The sequence below is a fragment of the Pleurodeles waltl genome, chromosome 12 (assembly GCF_031143425.1).
Source record: "Pleurodeles waltl isolate 20211129_DDA chromosome 12, aPleWal1.hap1.20221129, whole genome shotgun sequence".
NCBI lineage: Eukaryota > Metazoa > Chordata > Amphibia > Caudata > Salamandridae > Pleurodeles > Pleurodeles waltl.
This window is the reverse complement of record NC_090451.1, coordinates 630203200-630222794: the sequence shown is the minus strand read 5'-3', so window position 1 is coordinate 630222794 and position 19595 is coordinate 630203200. Positions and strand designations below refer to the sequence as shown.

Genomic DNA, 19595 nt, shown 5'->3' with positions numbered 1-19595 from the left:
GTGGAATGGGGCACAGCGACCCCAAACAGCAACACATTTCCTTTGATCCGGCCGGGACCCCAAGACACCACAGGAGGTGGGGGACTGCCTGGCTCTGATCCAGTCCAGGGTCTGTTCTCCGCCCCGCCACTGGAGGGAGCTGTGGAAATAATGGCTGAATTAAAGGTGGGCTTCATCGGCTTATACGCTTTGATGCCCTTACAGCGCGGCTGGATGGGATGCACGAGCACACCACCAGGCTTGGCAGAACTGAACAGTGAATATCGGACATTGAAGACAGCGCCACGGCCATGTCCAAGCGCATGGAAAGGGCGGAGAGGTTATTAAAGACTGTGGTGGTGAAAAACGAGGCCTGCTCACGCTGCAGTAACATTCAGATTACGGGAACACTGGCCCCATGAACATTTGCATTGAGCACCTTCTGACAGAGCTATTTGGTAGAGACTCACTTACATCCTCTTTTGTGGTGCAGAGGGCACACAGATCCCTGGGCCCCCATCCCATCCCCGGGGCTCCTCCCCGCCCGATCATTGCTCAATTATTAAATTATCAGAAACAGGACCCTGCCCTTCGCCTGGCCCGTGATAAGGCCCCGCTACAGTTTCAGGGAATTACTCTGTCACTCTATCATGACTTCACTCTATAATCCAGGAGGCTCAGTAAAATATGCTGAAGTTAAGAACTTGTTACAGCGAGCTGGTTTGCACTATGGGATGCTATACCCAACACATTTGTGCATAGAACTGAATGTCAAGCAGCATGTCTTTAACACCCCAATGGATGCAGCACTTTTCTGTAAGCAGCAGAGGCTTGATTGCTCTGCGACTGAGTGCCGCTCCTCTAAGTACGCCCCATGCCGCTTACCGGTGGAGTCATGTGGTACCTCCCCAGAGTGAGGCCTTCTCCTTCATGCACCATTGATGGTTCCCAGCTGTTCTGCCTGCCCCCCCTCCTCGAGTTGCTCTGAGCTCATACCTATGGACATTATCTGATCCCGGTGAACTGCATTTTGCTCACCTCCCACAACCTCTGGCGGACTTGCAATGATGGTTGATACGTATCTCTCCTTACATATGGAAATATTGTTTTTCCCCTTGATGGAGGGTTGCTACTCCCCCATGGTGTACTCCGCCTTGTTGAATGTTGTATTATTGAAGGGTTTTGGGACTTCGCAGGAAATATTTTTTCTTTCTGGTATGGGGGGGTGGGTGGGTGTTGCTTTTGCATTGTTTGCTGTTTTTCCTTGTTCTTGTTCTGTCAACAGCACATCTATTGCAGGACAACACGGATTGGCCTCCGTTTTCATAGATGCTTTACTACATTGATCATGCACCGCTCCGCCGTCACCACTGCCCTTGATATTTCTTGCACAACATGGAACGTCAGGGTGTTGAACAATCTGTGGAAAGGCAAACAGGTTCTCACATATCTAAATAGGCATGGGATTAAGCTTGCCTTTTTTCAGGAAACTCACCTAGCGCCTTCTGCGACCTGCACCTTTGCCTCGCAATGGGGCAGGAATTGCTTTTTTTTTAAATCACTATCGCTCCTATTCCAGGGAGGGTGCATTCTTATCCAAGAAGAGCCTACCTTTTGTGTGCCATGAATCACTGCCTCAGAGGTCTGATACACAATTGTTTGAGGCTCCTTGGCAGGCATACCCCTCATCCTAGTTAACGTCTGTGCGCTGAACATGGACTCCCCTGAGTTTTTCCTGGGCCTATTTGCACAGTTGGAACGGCTCCAACCTGAACACATCCTATTGGCTGGGGACTTTAATCTTACTCTGTTACCACGACTTGAGACCACCGGTAATACCAGAAATACTAAACACCATTCCACTCAGGTTTTACACACATTGCTTGACACATTTCAGATTTCTGATGCATGGCGCACCTGCTACCCTACTGATACTGCCTACACCTTCTACTCCAGCCAACATAATGTATGGTCCCGGATCGATCACTGGCACACTACCCTCCATTTTCTGACCCAGACTACTCCATTCCTTACATGGTGGTTCCCCTCCAATGCAATATTGGATGAGATGTTCTGTTCTGAAGTCTGAGATGCTATATTGGAGTATTTTGCACTCAATGCGGGCACCGTCCAAAAATAGGCAATGCTCTGGGATGTCTTTAAATCTTACATCGGGTGGGTATTCATTGCGAAGCATTGAAGGTTACTCCGTGCTATTAGGGGTGACCTTGTGCAAATAGAGAGAAAACTACTGGCATCAGAGCAGTGGACGATATAGGTTTCTATCCCTTCATCTCCTTAGCTGACATCCTCCTTGATATAGGACTTTCATGAGGCTGCTGATCATGAGGTGCTATACCTTGGCAAAGCGCTATCGGGAGGGTGAGTAGTCTGGTCATATGCGTGCATGTATGCTGCACCCATCATTCCTGTCCTCATATGTCACCATGCTTCAAAGAGACGATGTGGAAGTGGTGACGAGCACTCCCGACATCCTGACAAATTTCATATCATATTACCACTTTTTATATACGACTCGCACTTCTACAACCACAGAGGAACTTACTGATTATTTGGCTGAGGTTGCTATGGTGTATCTAAAAACTGGTCAGCAACAATTCCCGGCCTCGCCCATTAATGCCAAGGAAGTTTCTCAGGCCATCGATTCTCCTGGCAGTACTGAGGCCCCTGGGTCAGATGGCTTTACAGGAGCCTTTTATAAGGTGTATACAGAGGATCTCATCCGACATTTACTTGAGGTTAAGGCTGAATCTCTTGACCAGGGCATGCTCACCCATCTATGTACGAAACGGTGATCGAACTTCTACTTAAACTTGGGCAGTCCCCTCAGAGTTGCACCTCATATCGCCCGTTGTCATTACTCAATCAGTTGTCCTTATCAATGGAGAGTGTAATTGCCCCTATTCAGTCAGGATTTGTACCCCATCAATCCACCTCAACTAACCTGCTCACGGTGTTTGCTGTCCTTAATCAAATATCCCTGGATCTTCCCACAGCCGCTATTCTGGCCCTTTCTCTATGCCTCCTATACAAATTAGGTATACCCCGAGGCTTTTGGGACCTCATAGCCTTGTTGTATTCATCCCCATCGGCCTGGATAAGGGTGATGGGGCTCTATCTGGCTCATTTCCTTTAACTCTTGACACCCAACAGGGATGCCCGCTGTCCACTCTATTTATCATATGTATGGACGCACTGGTGTGCCGGTTTCAGGAGTGGGACTCACATAGGAGGGCTTTGATTCCGCCACGGCCCCCTCTTAGCCTCACTTTATGCAGATGACATTCTGCTTTTTGTCCGGGACCCAATCACCAATCTTGGCCTGCTGGTTGAGGAGGTTGTCCGCTTTGGCACTTTTTCTGGCTTGTCGACTAATTGGAATAAGTCTGAAATATTTCCCCTCACTGACACCATGGTACTCCGTCAGCTCCCTTACTCACTAATTTGGAAGGAGGGGTACTACTAAATACCTCTGTATACATCTACATAGGAGCAGTGTTGAAGTCATCCGGCAGAATTGTGGGCAGGCGGTCGACAGGCTCGGATCTGAGGTCGAGCGATGGATAACTCTCCCACTGATCCTTGCCGGGAAAGTTGCCATTATTAAAATGGTGGTTCTCCCATGTTTCTTGTATTTGTTTTTAAACATACCTGTTGTCTTGACCAAGCATTTTTTTGACTACCCGCATAGTGTCCTTACGTGGTTAGTTTGGTTGGGAGGGCTCCCTCGCATACACTGGTCCACACTAACGCTTCCGTTTGAACATAGGGATTTTGGTGATCCTGACTTTTATATTATATTGTTGTCCAAGCGCATTTTGCCTACTATTGGTACCATCCTGACAACAGGTTCCAATATCTCACACCTGAGCATTCGCAGACTCCTACTACATCCTCTTCCGTTCTGCTGCCCAAAGGCTTCCCAAGAAATCCGGCAGAAATACAGACACTCCCAACAACTTGCTGGGCATGGAACAAGCTACGCTGCTATCCAGTTTTTGAAGCCCTATATTCACCACACATTCCCCTTGCTAATAATCTGTGGCTCCCACTCACATGCGAGTGGCTTACTCAGCATACTCTTACTACTCGTCAATTATACACAATTGGCGACGTGTTTGCAGACTCAGCGCTTCGCTCGTTCACAAATGTAACCGAGGGGCAACAATTGTCAGTAATGGGAAGATTAATTTAACACAGACTCTATGGTACAATGGGCACACTATTGCCTACATACCCAGCAGAGCCAAGAGATTTCCCCTCTTTGCCCCATACCATTACATCTTCTGGCAACGAGCATCTTATCTCCCGCCTTTGTCATTTTTCTCTACAAATTAGACACACCGGACCTAAGAGGTCGAGGGCCGCCTGGGAGAAGGATGTGGGGCGCTTCTTGCCAGACAAGATCTGGTATTACTGCTGCACACAGGTGGAATTAGTATCTGACACCTTTTGTCATAAATTGCTACATTTTAACATCATACACCGAGCATGTGCCACCCCACTGGCTCTCTTTAAGATTAGATCCTGCACATTTCCATCTTTATTTGAAGTGCAGGCCGAGTAGGCTAACTTAGCAACATATAACATGGTCCTGTCCTGATATTATTGCATACTGAGGTGCCATCTACTCTGTTCTCTCACGCATGATCGGCAAGGAACTTACCCCTGATCCTCTTCAGGCCCTGTTGGGATATGTGACACTTTGCAGCGCTGGCACTCCTGCTCGCTAAACGGAGAATCGCCTTGCATTGGGGCAGTGCTGTCCGTCCCATGGAGCTACTTGGTTGCGGGACCTCCTTTACTGTGATCCTATGAGCGAACTATTTGCATCTTTACAACTCCCATCTGCTCGCCTGAAGGATATATGGCAACCTCTAAGGCAGACGTCTCCAAACTTTTTAATGCCCTGTTGAAAAATAAAAATCATTAGACCCCCCTCAGAATGTTTTACAATTACTTTATCAAGATGGCAATCTTTAAATATGTCTAGACCTATTTAAACATTGCGCCCTCCTTTTCCAATGATTGCCCCCAGTGCCCTATAGTGTGCTTTTGTAATGCAGATGGTCCTGTTTTCTTTGTTTGCTTAAAGCATATCCATAATTTATTAAAAAGGTAATGGACATAGGCTGTTTAAAAATATAAAAATGAATTATGTTAATAATGGTTTGAAAACTGGACTGTAAACCACACCTCTTATCATTCCCGGTTCACCAATGTTTTAAAGACTTCTACACTAAAGGTTCTTTAGGCAGTGGCAGCGGTTAAAAAGCATATAAGATCATGTACCAAGAGCCTATTGGGCATGGTGAGAGTCCATTCACAACAGTCTCTGTCGACATGCGCACGAAGCAGGGGGACAGGGCATGGAAATGGTTATGGATGTAGTAGATGGTATCACAAATGGCATCATTTGCAATTCCAACTGTTGACATGTGCCACATGACCACTACTATCAACAATAAAATTGTGGAAATCGGAAACATTTGTTTTTACAAGAATAAGTGGAAATGCAGTATCAATGCCATCCTGTTTGAATATGCATCACTTGGAAGGTAATCTGTATTTTAAAAGGCTAAAACGTAAAGGTTTCTACAGTAGGTTTGCATGCTTAGGTAGTATTTCAATGTCAATCTTGGTTACATACTCATAGATTGGGAACACATGTAGAAAGTTGAAAACTGAAGGCTTTACAACGTAGGCTGTAGGGGTGAGGACCACTGTGTTGTGGGCTGACCAAATGCCAAGTTTTGGGGAAATGGGGATGAGCAGGAGGCGCAGTCATAGACCAGGCCCTGCGCCCAGCATGTGACTGGCATAGACAAACGACGACAACAGTGGCTTAAGGCAAAATGGGTGATATGCTTAATATGGTCAAAGTCAATGCCCAGTAACTTTTTCTGGGAGTGACCATCAGCCCAACAAATAATGGACGGCTTGGGGGAGAAGTTATGAATCGTTGCTGCCCAGAGTGTGAGAGTAGAAGTGCATTGCCAGGATAAACTTAAGGCTCACACCCACAGACTGCAAAGCATGGCTAACTATTTCTTTCAGCGTGCTCTGAGAAAGGTTGGATGAGGTGTGGGCAGGCCTTGCTTCTCAAGTTTGTAAGGTACAGTCACATGTTGGGCCCATGGGACTTGTGAATGTGGGCGGCTGAGCGACTTCAATGATTCTGCTACTAAATATGTGATGTATTATTTCCTCAGTAATATCATTGGTGATGTAATTTGTGATGTTAGATGTGACGCTGCTGGAGTTCCGTAAACATGATAAACTAGTAATCAAAAGTCGTCATTGTAATCTCCCAGATACATGATTATACATTAAACTTAAACAATAAATCTGATCATTATTCACTATGGTGTCTCCCTCACTGAATCAGTCGAGTGTGTCTGCTTAAGTCACTGCATCTTGTGCAACTAGTGAGCCGACATCACACACAGGTGTACATCCGACTGCAGTGGTTCGAAACCTGTGGTCGGGGGGGCATGTGGGTATATGCGCAGTCTACCCAGGGGGTTTGTGACTGCATAGAAAGTTATGTAATATCAACAGAATATTAGAATGTATATAAATATAAAGCAAAATGTGGAACTGAAATTGTAAACATACTGTAAATGTGAAGACATTTGAAATCAGAGGCTAAAAATTAAGTTAGCATCCTCAGAGTGATCAGAGCAGTGCAAGTGCATCAAACAGGATATAGGCACTTATTATGAACATGGCGGTTCAGACCACCATGCCGCGGTGGCAGAAATCAAAACCACCGGCATGGCAGTCTGGACCGCCACATTCTGAACAAGGGAGGGCTGCCACAGGCGGCCCTCCGCCACCGCCGACTGGCAGCCTGACGATGGCGGTTTAATTTATCCGACAGGGCAGCGCAAAGAACCCTTGTTCCTCCAGCCTTTCCCTGGCGGGGAAAGTCTGGCTGAAGGGGTGCTCTGGCCCCCCTGGGGGCCCCTGCACTGCCCATGCACTTGGCATGGGCACTGCAGGGGTCCCCGTGCAGTGCCCTGTCACGCAGGTAACTGCCCGATTTACGGTCAGTGATCTGTGCGACGGGTGCTGCTGCACCCCCGCACAGCGGCATTGACGACGGCTCCATGTGAAGCCGTCGGCAATGTTTTCGGCCCAGCAGAATGTATATTATTCGGCCGGTGGGTTCTCAAGGGGGCTGTCGCTCTGTGATAAGACCGCCAACATAAACACAGCAGGGATTCCCGCCATGTTCATAATGACCCCCATAGTCTGGACAATGAGTCACCTCAACTGAATTTAGAAAAGCTCCAACCTTTCCATTAAAACTAAAAACATTTTTTATATATTTGTTGGTGAATTGAATAAAATATTTTACCATTTGTGTATTTGTTTAATGAATGCTTGTATTTGCTAGCGGTTCAAATCATCAAAAATGCTTAGGCTGCTATCCCTAGATTCCAATAATGATTCTGTGGGGGTTTCCCAGGCTCCAGTAATAATTAAGTGGGGTCCTCAGAGGTTAAAAGTTTGAGAACCACAGCCCTACAATGTCACTCGATTGCAGGGTCAGCTTTGTTCCCAGCACAGTGTCCGATGAGCTCATGTGGCAGGTTAGTGTGTGGGCATGTTTTATGAGATTTTGGGCCAGTTTTAACTGCTGATTGATAGTAAAACAAGCATTGCCCGTAGCAAGCTCAAATTCACAGAGTCTGCCATACCATGCAAAACACTTACACATCGTGTCTTTAAAAGTTTTAAATTGCTCAAATGTACAAACAGGGGACACATTTTTACCTTTGTAATTCTCTATTGGAGCTCCATTCCCGCCTGGCCAAATGCCTGAGACCGACTTTGCCTTCTTCCCTGAGGCTCTCATGACTCTTGCTCTTCTTGAAAGCCTTGTTATCATCTGGGAACATATTAAGTTTTAGGTATGCATTTGCAATTTCCAGTCTAACCAGTTGCTGTGTGTGTTCTATTTGCTTTCTATTAAATGTCATTTTAAATCAAAGTTCTCTGAGGATACCAAGGGTGGTAAATAGTGTTTTACTAACCTCACAATAAAATTTAAAAAAACAAAAAACGAATTAATGTCCACCAAACAGACAACATGTCCCCATCCAAGATACCGTAAAGACACTGTGAAACCCCCCCACAGCTTCAGCAGATGTGAATGCAGGACCATGCTCTGCTCATCACAACTGCTGTAGTCTTTGTCATTGAAAGTGCCCACTCTCAGTTCAGTGGCCACCATGTGCCCTCTACTCACAGACAAACTCAGGGCACCAAACAGCAAATGGATCCAGGAAAGAGATGCTGACCTGCCCTCACGCCTTCTGTAACTGACTTGTCAGGTTATTGCTGCACTCGTGCAACATCGATCCCCTTTGTCCATGTCCTGTAGTGCAGAAGTTGCCCCATCCTCGGTCCTGATCACTCGGGGTAAAACCCTGACCACACGTACAACATGGGTAGCTGTTCTTTGAAACTATTGTTGCATCTATGTACTGTTTCATGGTAGGATATGATTTCTATATTATGTGTGAGTAGCAGTAACATAAACCATTTAATATGAACCTCTTATAGAGCTATACATTCAAATTTCATCCAAATTCCGACCATTTTGCTCATAGTGCGCGCCTACAGCTAACCTTGCTACTCTGCCTTACAAAGATGGTATCCATTGTTGTACTGTGGTAATTACAGATAACACATAACCCATTAGCCTCAGGGATTCAACACCAGGTTTATTTTGCTACTTTTATTTGACAAATGCAAACCAGACAGCCAGGTGTGTCATTTTTACAAATCCTGATTTATAAGGCACAGTGGCTCCAGACAGGCCTACGTCATGTCATGGTACATGCAACAGTATTTTTCTGGTGTGTACGTCATTACATATCAGAGCTCCTGAGAGTTTAAAGACACTTTAATGAGAGAAAAGTGAATCAAACTCTAGTCAATTCCTCTCTGCTTGTGAACGCAAATGTCCTTCTTAATGTACCCTGTTGTCTTCCCCATTAAATATTCCTAAGTGTTCATTTCAGGCCTCAACAGGATGATGTAACATTTAGGAATAAAGATGCATGAGACCAAAGCAGAGCTGGAAGTCAGTATGGCAAAGACCTCCATGGCCACCATGTACTTGCCCTTGGTGCTGAAATAAATGAGAGCCAGACACTGAGGAAGGCCAGCATGCTGAAGGTGATAAATTTGGCCTAGTTGAAGCTGTCAGACAGTTTTCTGGCAAGAAAGGCGACTATGAAACTGTTGGTGGCCAGAAGCCCAAGATATCCCAGCATGCACCAGAAGGCAATCTGAGATCCCTCGTTACATTCAATTATTATCTTTCCAGGCAGGATGTGGATGTTGTTTTCAGAGAAAGGAGGTGAGAGAATTAACCAAGACAAACACAGGAGAACCTGAATAAGGGTACAGACACAGATGACCAGATAGGACAACCTGGGTCCCACCCATCGCTTCAAATCACTGTTGGGTTTGGTAGCGTTGAAGGCAATGACCACCATGATAGTTTTGGACAAGATGCAAGAGACGCAAAGAGCAAAAATGATTCCAAAGGCAGCTTGACGAAGGAGACATTTCTCTGATGTTGGATGTCCAATGAAAGCCAATGAACACAGAAAGCAAAGAGAAAGGGAAAGAAGTAGGAGGTAGCTGAGGGAGCGGTTGTTGGCTTTGACGATGGGGGTGTTCCTATACAGAACAAATAGCTCCAGAATTCCACATGGTATCAAAGAGCAGAAAATGCAGATGGCTGTTAAGCAGCTTCCTAAAGGCTCATTATACGATAAGAACTCTATTGTCTTTAGGATGCATTCGTCCTGTCTGGCATTGGGCCACTGATCCCAGGGACATCTGAAGCATTCTGTAGATCCTGGAAGAGATTTAGCAACTCATTTACTCATCACAGTTATCTAATATTTGTAATTTTGATATTAGTAATACGCCAATTCACACAGAGCACCTGCTCCCATATTATAAAAGGACTCTTAAATATATCTGATGTCTGATTTCTGGTCACCAGTTGCTAGAGGTATTGATCACTCACCTGTCTGATTGGAGATTTCCCCTGGAGGACGTGGGATACACAGGAAACAGCAAACGGGCTTCCCTTCCTTAGCTGCTTTTCTAAATCCAGGCATACAGCTTTTACTGCATACAGAAACAGGGATCTGTAATGAGAGAAACTAACTTACTCACACAGCTTGATAATCACTCTCTCCTCAAACTACCTAGCATGCTGGTTTTTGTCAATGTGGAAAAGGCAGCAGTGACCTGGCCAAAGAACTCTCAATGAACTCCATATTATTTTTCATAGATACCACTCTGACTGATTATTGAGTTTATTGTTTGTAATTGCTTACGTCAAGCTGTATCTCAGTTACAAACTCCACCTTTATCAACATCTGGGGTAATCGTTGATGGCTTTAAATTTGTGCCCCTTAAGAGTTCAGTGCAAAGGCAGTTAGCTAGTTATCCAATTACAATACATTACTACTTCTGGCCCTTGGACACTTATAGACAACAACTGCACTAAATATGGAGTTAGACCAGTAACCCCTGGGTCAAGAGATAAGACACATAAACATGAAACTCTTTAGTTTATTTTCCAGTGGATCACTTAAGTCTTGTAGACAGAGGGCCCAATTCACAAAGAGCCTCTGCAGGCATGGCAGAGACTCTCCAGTCATGGTGAATCTCCACACTTGCAGGTGAATCTCCACAATAAGAATTGCAGTTCAGAGATTACTCTCCTCCTGACTGAGAAGGCTCTTTGTGAACTGGGCCCTTTGATTTTGGACCCTACAAGCAACCCAGATACATATTATGTTTGGAGTTTTCTGGAGACACCAATAAGCAGTTTAATGATACACATAGAGATAACATCCTAGACTGTATTGTAAACAGATCAGCTGCCTCAGAGCAGAGCTGACCACCTGTTTTTGCATATGCAATGTCTAAAGCACCAACCTGTAACTCAAGAAAATTCTCTGAGTTAGTGCATTAGCTGGAGAAAGCCCAGCTTGTAAACAGTGAAAAGAGATTGCCTTTCTCTCTTTCCAAGCTTGGCTCTTTAAGGCCATCATCTTACTCAAGGTCATTACAAACAATATCTCCAGGCTCGAACATTGCACCTATAGATTTTGTTTTCAGGGGTGTTGGTCAAATAAATTCCAAGGGAGCAAAACAAGACTGCAACATCCAGAATGCATTAGGTCAACACAAAGGTCCATGGCTGGAAACTGGCCGGAGTGACCAGGAACCTTATGGTCACCCAATTATTGTCTGAAGCTCATGCATTAACTTGTAGAAATTATGAGTTAAATGCATAAGCCAGCACAGCTGTTCATAAAGTAGCCCAATGTATAGAGTCAGTTTGCTGTCGGACGCTTTAAAGGTAGGTTCAAAGGAGATATTTTGAGTGTCTACAATCTCTTTCTTCCTCTCTATCTCTCACTCTATTCCTCCCCCCTCAGTCCCTCTTTTCCTAATTTGCTCTCTTGTTCTCTCTCCTTTTCTCTCCCTCCATATCATCCATATCACATTCTCTGTATATCTAGCCCTTTTTTCTCTGCTCTTTCTCCTTTGTTCTACCATAGTGAGAAGTGGATTAAAAGTTGGGGTGAATTCTAGTGCACCACAAATAATAATGTCACTATTCTTATAAGGCCTTTTTAGAAGGTCCATTAAAGGTTTCAATATTTAAAACCCAAGCTCAACCTCCAGTAACTGTGGAATAGAGCAGACTGGCTTAATTTAGTTAAACCGTTTAGAAGTACCAAAACAGATAAAAAGTTGAAAACACAAAACAATAAAAATCCCATGGCAATTTATGGAAATATAGAATGATTTAAAAAAGAATATTGGAAAAATGCAAAAAGGGGAACTGAAAACTAAAGATATCAATAGTTGAAATTTTAGATAAAAATAGCACAAAATGTGCAAAGTGTCAACCTCGGGCAAATCCTCAAGCAAGACTGGGGCTAAATCAGAAGTTAAGTCCGACCAGCTGAGACCAGTCGCATGTCAGGTACAAGGATTACATTTGTCCCAGTCAGAGAGTTATCTTCTTTGCTTAAAAAGAGTTCTGAACATTGACTGGCCGTCAATGGGTTTGTCGGTATTGAAGGAAACAGGCAGAAGCCAGAACAGGGTGCAACAAGTTACAGGAGTATGTGGCCCCCAATGTAGTCACTGACGGGAGTGGAAGAAGTTCAGGTTTTTGGGGCCTGGAGGTCTTCCGCACTGATCAGGTCCTCATCGACGGTGCTGTTGAGGAAGCTGTAGGATGAAGTTGAAATGGCTTCATCTTTGTCTAATTCTGATGTTGAATAGAGAAAGTAGAGGGAGGTACGGTGAAGTCAGGCTCTCCTGTAATGCACCCTTGTTTGATTGACTGGAAGGTTGGTACTGGTACTTCAGGCAAAACCTTTATTTGTGGTTGGGAGTCCACTTCTTTGTCCTAGGTACAAGTGAGAGCAAGCTCAGCCTGTCGTGGGGTTATTTTAGCGCTTTGCATGGACACATTTATTTTAGCTATGGACCTGAGGCCTGTGCCCTTTCACCTAGTTCATTACATTCATTGCTTTTTATTATTTTAGTAAGGCTTCATTTTAGTGGAGATTTTGTATTATTTTTATCAGTTGCCCTTCCATGCAGAATTTGTTATTATTTCTTTTGCACATTTCATCTTGTGCTCAGCCCAAAACTGTTCGCAGCTGTACATGATTATTTACTGAGTATTGCCGTTTGCAGGTCCAACAAAGACAATGTCTGCCTTCCACAGAAAAGACACACTATCACGTCAGGACAGTTCTCAGAACAACAAATTATAAAACAACAAGCTTCCTCAAGCCGCCCAAAACCAGCAGTCTCACCCACATGACGAGAGACCAAGGACAAGCTGTGGTTCTTCTCACAGGTCTCAACAGCAGATGCAGTCTGTCTTCTGTCTTTTACAGGTCCATTAGTGTTCTGAAGAAGGTGCCTTGTGTGAGAAACGTATGCCTGCCACTAGCCTGTGGGGACTCCTAGCCTCACCCTAACCAAAAAGGAAAAAGGTCCGATGGGTAACTCTACCCACTTTTACAGCAGTTTCTGTGTACTCTACTGCAACAGTCCGACAGTGCAGCTCTCTACCTAAAACCAAGCTGGCAGAACATTTTTCCCCTGCACAGAGCTCCTTTGCCCACTCTAGAGGTGTGGCCCAGGATATAATCAACATCTCCTCTGTAAACACTGAAAACCACTTTTGGGGGCAGCTTCCCCCCCCCCTGGGATGGGTGCCTGGATGGCTAACAGAATGAAAAAAGGAGGTATGCCCAGGTGTTAGCAACATCTTCCTGTTACAGGCTTGGCTCTTTCAGGATAATTAAGTTCCTGGGCACTATCCATATGACCATCTTGTCAAAGGAACAGAGCACCTCCCCATGCAAAAGGCATTGGTCTCTGATCTGGAAGACAGTTCACATCTCATCAAGGAGGTATTCAGTTCCTGCTTGAAAGTTGGAAGGTCATGCAGTTTGGATTCTAGAGAGTTTCGGGAGGCAGACTGGGACATTTTGAAGGTACCTTTTGGAAAATATTTAGTACAAATCTGACTTTACCAATGAATTGAGTTTGTAATAAACATTTTAAAAAGTCTAAGAATGCACTTTTCACTTGGCTCCTAGGTGGCGATAACAGCTAACTCTTCTACAGTTAAAATAACTTTTGGTCCATTTTCACTTTAAGGACATGTTTTACATTAAACATTTAAATATCATTCATCTTGCCTTAATGGGTATGAAGGTTAACTAACTGATATTTAAAAGGAGGGTTCAAACCTGTCAAAAGGGGTTATTTGGAGAAGTTGAAGCTGATGATTAAAAACTGAACAGCCAGGTGACCGGTGGCCGGAATGCAGTCATGTTTTGCATTGTCACTTTAGTAGTGGCACAATATGTGTTATATTCTGCTAATGGCATTTAACTTATGGGTCCTGGGTACTCCTTGTAGCATACACTAGGGACTTAAAAGTAAGTTAAATCTAACAGTTAGGAATATAGCCATGTCAACATATTCTTTAGGGGTCACAGCAAATGCAGTGGGGCCTAGTTAGTAGAGTCCTGGTGCAGAAAGTAAAAAAAAACAACAAAAAAAACAGCAGCATCACTCCTAAAAACAACAGGGGGATTATACAAAAAGTTTTTTTTTCCCAACAATCATGAGTAGGTGCCATGCAACATGAAACCATGAGTCAGTATTGGCTTTTTAGAAAACAACTTTTGCATGCTGAGATTTGTGAGCCTGCATACGGATGAATGCTACAGTAATTGCCCGTAATTATAGCAAAATGTCATTTGCCTCTGGAGAAATGTCATTTGCCTCTGGAGAGCTCCACATACATATAGAAAAAGGTACATTCCTGGCCTATTACTGTGATTTTCACCACCATAAGGCCATAGCAGTTTTATGGAAACAATGGTTCTCTATACTTACAAAGGTAAAGAAAAATCAACAAGAACCCGAATGCAAATTGATCATGGCTAGTAAAAACATATCTGCCAGAAATTGTCACACATGACATAGCACTAGCACCACTTCATAAATATGATTATTGCATCTAAGAGACTAAAGCACCTTCTGGGTTCAGGGTGTCTGTTAGCATCTCCACAGCAGGTGAATTGTCAGGATAATTAATACTATACCTGAGAGTACCCGGAAGGCCACTGGATGGCGCTAGTGTGATTGATGAGTCTTTGGCCCTGAGGAGAGGTTGAATCATAGGTTCCAATTCTCACACTCTGGACACCTCCATTAGCAGTCCTGTGCCAGTTCACAACGTCATACTGTGCGGGGACTTTACCGGTCTGGCTGAAAAACAGCGCCGCTCCTGCTTTATTTTTGAATCGCACATTCTTAACATAGTGCAAGAGCTGAAAGAGAGAAGCAAGTAAAGAGCTCTTAGGCCAATGCATTTCCATGATTTATAGTTTCTGTACTACTTAATTACTTGATGGTCTCCCCCAATGAGGAGAAGATGAGCTCTTTGACATTCTCCTTCATTACATGAAATCCCAGCTAAATGACTTCTCTGTGACACAGCCAACTGGTGGGAAGGTGAGAGCTGCACAAATAATGATGGACAGCGGTGCAGATGCTCTGAACCCTGACCAGGACATGTGCCAAGCTGCATATGGCAGCTCCTCGGATTGGTGTAGACCACTAGAGGCTGGGATGAGACTGAGGTAGGTTCACGAAGACAAGACCTTAAAGAACATCTGAGCAGCTTTGGAAGCTAATTTGTTAAACTAATGTTGAACCCTATAGTCACGACAGAACTGATATTTGAATGGGGTTAGCAGGAGTGTATACCAGAGTCTGACTCCCACTGCAGTGATGGTTCTCTTTCCAACCTTCCGCTTTTGTAGTAATGCAACAGTCCATTTATGAAGCTGCGCATGAATAGCTCTATGCTTGCCTTTGAGGTGAGCTTAAGCAAGGTGCACTGAAGTTAGAGTAGCCTTTACAGTACATACTTAGCTGGAATAAATTGACCCATGAGGGACACCCTACTTTATTCACTGTATGACTAGTAAACCTGAGTTCAGCATTGCTTTATAAATATTGTAGGAAACTGGGTTATTAATTGAAGGGGGTGAAATGCTACTCAAGCAGCAACCACAGTTCCTGTTAGGGTGAAACACAAGAAAGCCCAAATTAACCTGCATTCAACACTATGGAAGATTGGCACAAAAAAAAAAAAACAGGTGTATCTTTAGAGGCAAGGTGTAAAGTATTTGTGCAGCACAAAACCATTAATAAAGTAAAGATACAACATAAGAAAAATCTCAAAGTAATTTAGGAAACAGAGTCAATTTTAACAAATTATTTGATACTAAAACAACCAAAATACAATCAGCAGAACCGGAGATATGCAATTATAAAGATTTAGGTAAAAAATACTGCTTGAAAGCACAAAGCACCAACTGTGGTTATCTCTCTGCGCCTGCGTGGAGGATGTGTAGTGCAGCAGCAGTCTAGAGGAGCTGAGTGGCTAGGATGTGAGGTCGTGCGTTGAGGATGCATCACATAGCAGCAGGTCAAAGAAGCTACGGGCTCCGATGTGAGGCCCTGTATTGAGAATGCATTGCGCAGCAGCGATTCTGAGGGGCAGAGAGGTCTTATGTCAGGTATGTGTCACACAGCAGTGTGCAGGGTTGAAGGTGGTTGGAAACTTTTCTGTTCCTGAGGCCTCTAATCAGAAGGCCAGTCAACTAGCCCTTAGAGTCACTCTGATGGTCCTGTGTTCAAGATGTAGGTTCAGTCATTCTCATTCAGACGGAAGGTCAGGAGGGCAGCCAAATAGCAAGGCAGCAGTGTAGCAGCCCTTCTTCTGAGTCTTTCACAGATCCAGATGAGTACTGGAATGTTGGGCTTGAGGGTCCACTATTTTTCCATGGTGCCAGCTTTGAAGCAAGAGAAGTTTCTAGAAGTTTCCACCTCCAAAGGGGTTTGAAATTTCATTCTTGCCTTTCCTGGCTCCAGGTTGTTTGGGGGCACAAAAACTACTGTGACAATCTTTGTGAGTGTGCTGAGGCAGAATCTTTGTGATGTGCAAGCGTGGTAGGTGACAGCTCCATCCTATCAAGTCAGAGATGGCCCATACTGCCAACACCTATTCCCCCTTTGTCTTACTGTTGGGGAGCGAACCTCAAAGACCAACTGCAAGCTACATGTGACCCAGGATAGAGGCTGCAGGTACCAAATGTTTAGGACAAGAGAAACTGGCAACTTTAATAGTAGCATTTTCAGAATAGTAACTTAAAATCAAACTTTAGCATTAAGTATGATTTTAAATTACAATTTTTTAGAGACCAAACTCGACTTTCCTACCTGCTCCCAGTAGAACGTTATCATTTACTAAATACAATAGGTAGGCCTCGCAATAGTGGAAAATAGTTTAAGAGTTAGAGTTTTCCACTACCAGGAAATGTATAAGCCAAAAGTACATCTTCAACTTTTTAAATACACTGCACCTTGCCATAAAGGTTGTTCAGGGCGGCCTACCCTAGGGGTAACATATGTAATAAATAGGATGGTTTAGGCTTGGCAAAGGGTTTACTTTGCTAGGTTGAGGTGCCAAAACTGCGTACAGGCTGCAATGGCAGGCCTGAGACATGTTTAAAGGGTTACTTTAGTGGATGGTACAATGAGTGTTGCAGGCCCGCTAATCAAATGTAATTTACAGGCCCTGGGTACATTTAGTACCACTTTACTAGGGACTTACAAGTAAATTAAATGTGCCAATTGAGTGGATACCAATGTTACCATGCTTACGGACAGAGCACAAGCACTTTAGCAACTGGTTAGCAGTGGTAAGGTGTGCAGAGTCTTAAGGCCAGCAAAAAATGAAGACAACGAAAACAAGAAGTTTGAGGGCAAAACATTGGGGGGAAAACCACATCAAGGAGATCAGATCCAACAAATATAATTTGATTTATTTTCATTTTAGGGTTTTAAGCTGGTTAAGTATCATCAGGGCAGGCTGCTCATGGTAGTAAGCAGTAACAACATGGTGTTCATTGATGAGTAGTGGGTCTTGCAGAGCTGGTCAGAGTGGAGCTAAGATCAGTGTTACGTGAAATCATTGTAAGTTGCAGACATGTATAATCCTGGCCAGTTGGAGGAACATTAATGTCACTATGTCATCTGCTGGGTAAAGGATAGAAATGCTGGCTCTAGTCATGTCAGTTGTATTAAGCCTACCTAGATACTGTTCTACCATCGAGCTAGGAGGGGAAAGCACCCTGTTCAGTGTATGATGCACTGCAGTTGAATGAAGGTAAAAACAGTCTCCTCATTTCCAGTTGTAAGTCATTAGTTTTAATAACTTCGTAGATTTAGAGTACAAGGTTCTTGTTCCTGCCAATTCCAAGCAGCATGCCCTTTCGGCAGGTTGGTAAGCACAGTTGATTGAACAGCTAGTCTTAGTTATTGTGCCATTAAGAGAGTGATGTATATTTTTGAAACTTCACTAGCACCATAAACTTGATGGCATTTTTTTTTTTTAAAACAGGCGAAAAAGCAGGCTTTGCTGCAGAGACAATGAAAATAGGAGGGAAAATTCTGTGTTGTAAATTTTTTTGAGGGAAAAATCTTTCGCTTTCTTTAAATTATTTTATGTGAAACTTTGCTTGCAGAAGATGTTCAGAGTTCGCAAAATCAACATTAACACTACTTGCCTTTAGTTAGCCTAGTCTCTAATGTGATTATCTTGACTAAAGACAAGTGGACATTTTCTCTCCAGTGGAAGCCCATTGCTTGGTGAAAGATGTAATCACATTTCTAGAAGAAGCCCTATATGATTAGGTGTCCACCTCGAACACTGTAATGCAACTTGGCAATAAGCCCTTAAGGTCAGTGGCAGGCTGCTTCCAAGATCAGCTATACCGGTATCATGGCACTTCATTCCAGTTGGAGCAGTGGCTCTGCATCAGGGCCATGGATTCATTTGATTATGCCACCCACGTCTTCTGCACCCACTCCACAGCTACTAAATAGGACTGGTGAATGTAGTGGTACCAGCTTCGTGCATTGTTACCATTGCTGACATTTTTGAAGGATGTAGGGTGACCATCTTGCATGGAGTCAAATTCTGGGCCATTATGTTTCAAATTCAGGACAAAAGGTCAATTCTATGAACATACAAGAAGGTCAAGCAATAAAATAAAATTCAGTAAATAGATGGTCAACACAAGTGCAAGTCAATGTAGGTTTATTTTCTTTGGTTTGTCTATTACATAGCAGTATTGAACAAACATTAATATGTTACTGGATATATGTAAAGAATAAAAAACATAGCAAACATATGCACATAAAGCAAAATATATCAGCCAACAAAATTGACAGTTGGCATCTGATTCTGCCCCTTACAATTGGTATGTCGACGAAAACGGACTTGCAGCTCATGGGCATTAGAACTATTGCTAGTATACAGAAAAAGTGAAATGTAAAGTTAGTGGTTAGGGCCAGTTTGAGGGAACTAGTGCATTTGTGAGTGTGTGAATTTCATTGTGATTGCTTCTGATAAAACTAGTGAAGTTTCAGCTGACCACTCTTTGTTGCTGTTTGCTCTACCCCTTCCTCCACCAACATAGGGAGGACTCCATCTCAGGTGGGACCTTCAAGAACCCAAGTAAATGGTGGGCTTCTCCTCCTGGACAGTTTCTCCTGCAGGGCCCGGCAGACCCCTTCCTTTTCTCTGGAGGCACATAGGTGTCCAGGCAATCAGCACCTCTGCCTGAATGGGCAGACTTAAAGTAAGGTGCCCTTATCTCTTTGAGACCGGCGGCCAGGCATGCACCAGCTGTGATCACAGAGCTGTCCTTTGAGTACTCCACAGAGCATTCCCTTCCCCGGTTCAATCAGGACTTGAAATTAGAACAAAGTGGGGGGGGGGGGGGGGGGGGGTGGCTGTTTTATACACATTTTTTGAACAAGGGATGTGTATCCACTGTCTCAAACTTCAGAATGAGTTTGGGGTGGTTCTCGTTTCAAGTATCTTTTTCAGCCTGCTCTCAAGAATCAGTCTTTGTGTAGAG

General features: G+C 43.9%; 1 protein-coding gene across 1 annotated transcript in view; it reads right to left on the bottom strand.

The window, feature by feature from the left end:
- LOC138267163 (uncharacterized) overlaps nucleotides 1–19595 on the bottom strand; it is a 60282-nt gene that overhangs the window by 17478 nt on the left and 23209 nt on the right. The window contains exons 3-6 of the mRNA XM_069216014.1: nucleotides 14700–14927; nucleotides 10058–10181; nucleotides 7783–7897; nucleotides 4667–4909 (exon numbers count right to left, since the gene is read on the bottom strand). Coding sequence (XP_069072115.1) covers nucleotides 4813–4909; nucleotides 7783–7897; nucleotides 10058–10181; nucleotides 14700–14927 — 564 coding nt within the window. The 3' untranslated portion in view covers nucleotides 4667–4812. The remainder of the gene's footprint in view (nucleotides 1–4666; nucleotides 4910–7782; nucleotides 7898–10057; nucleotides 10182–14699; nucleotides 14928–19595) is intronic.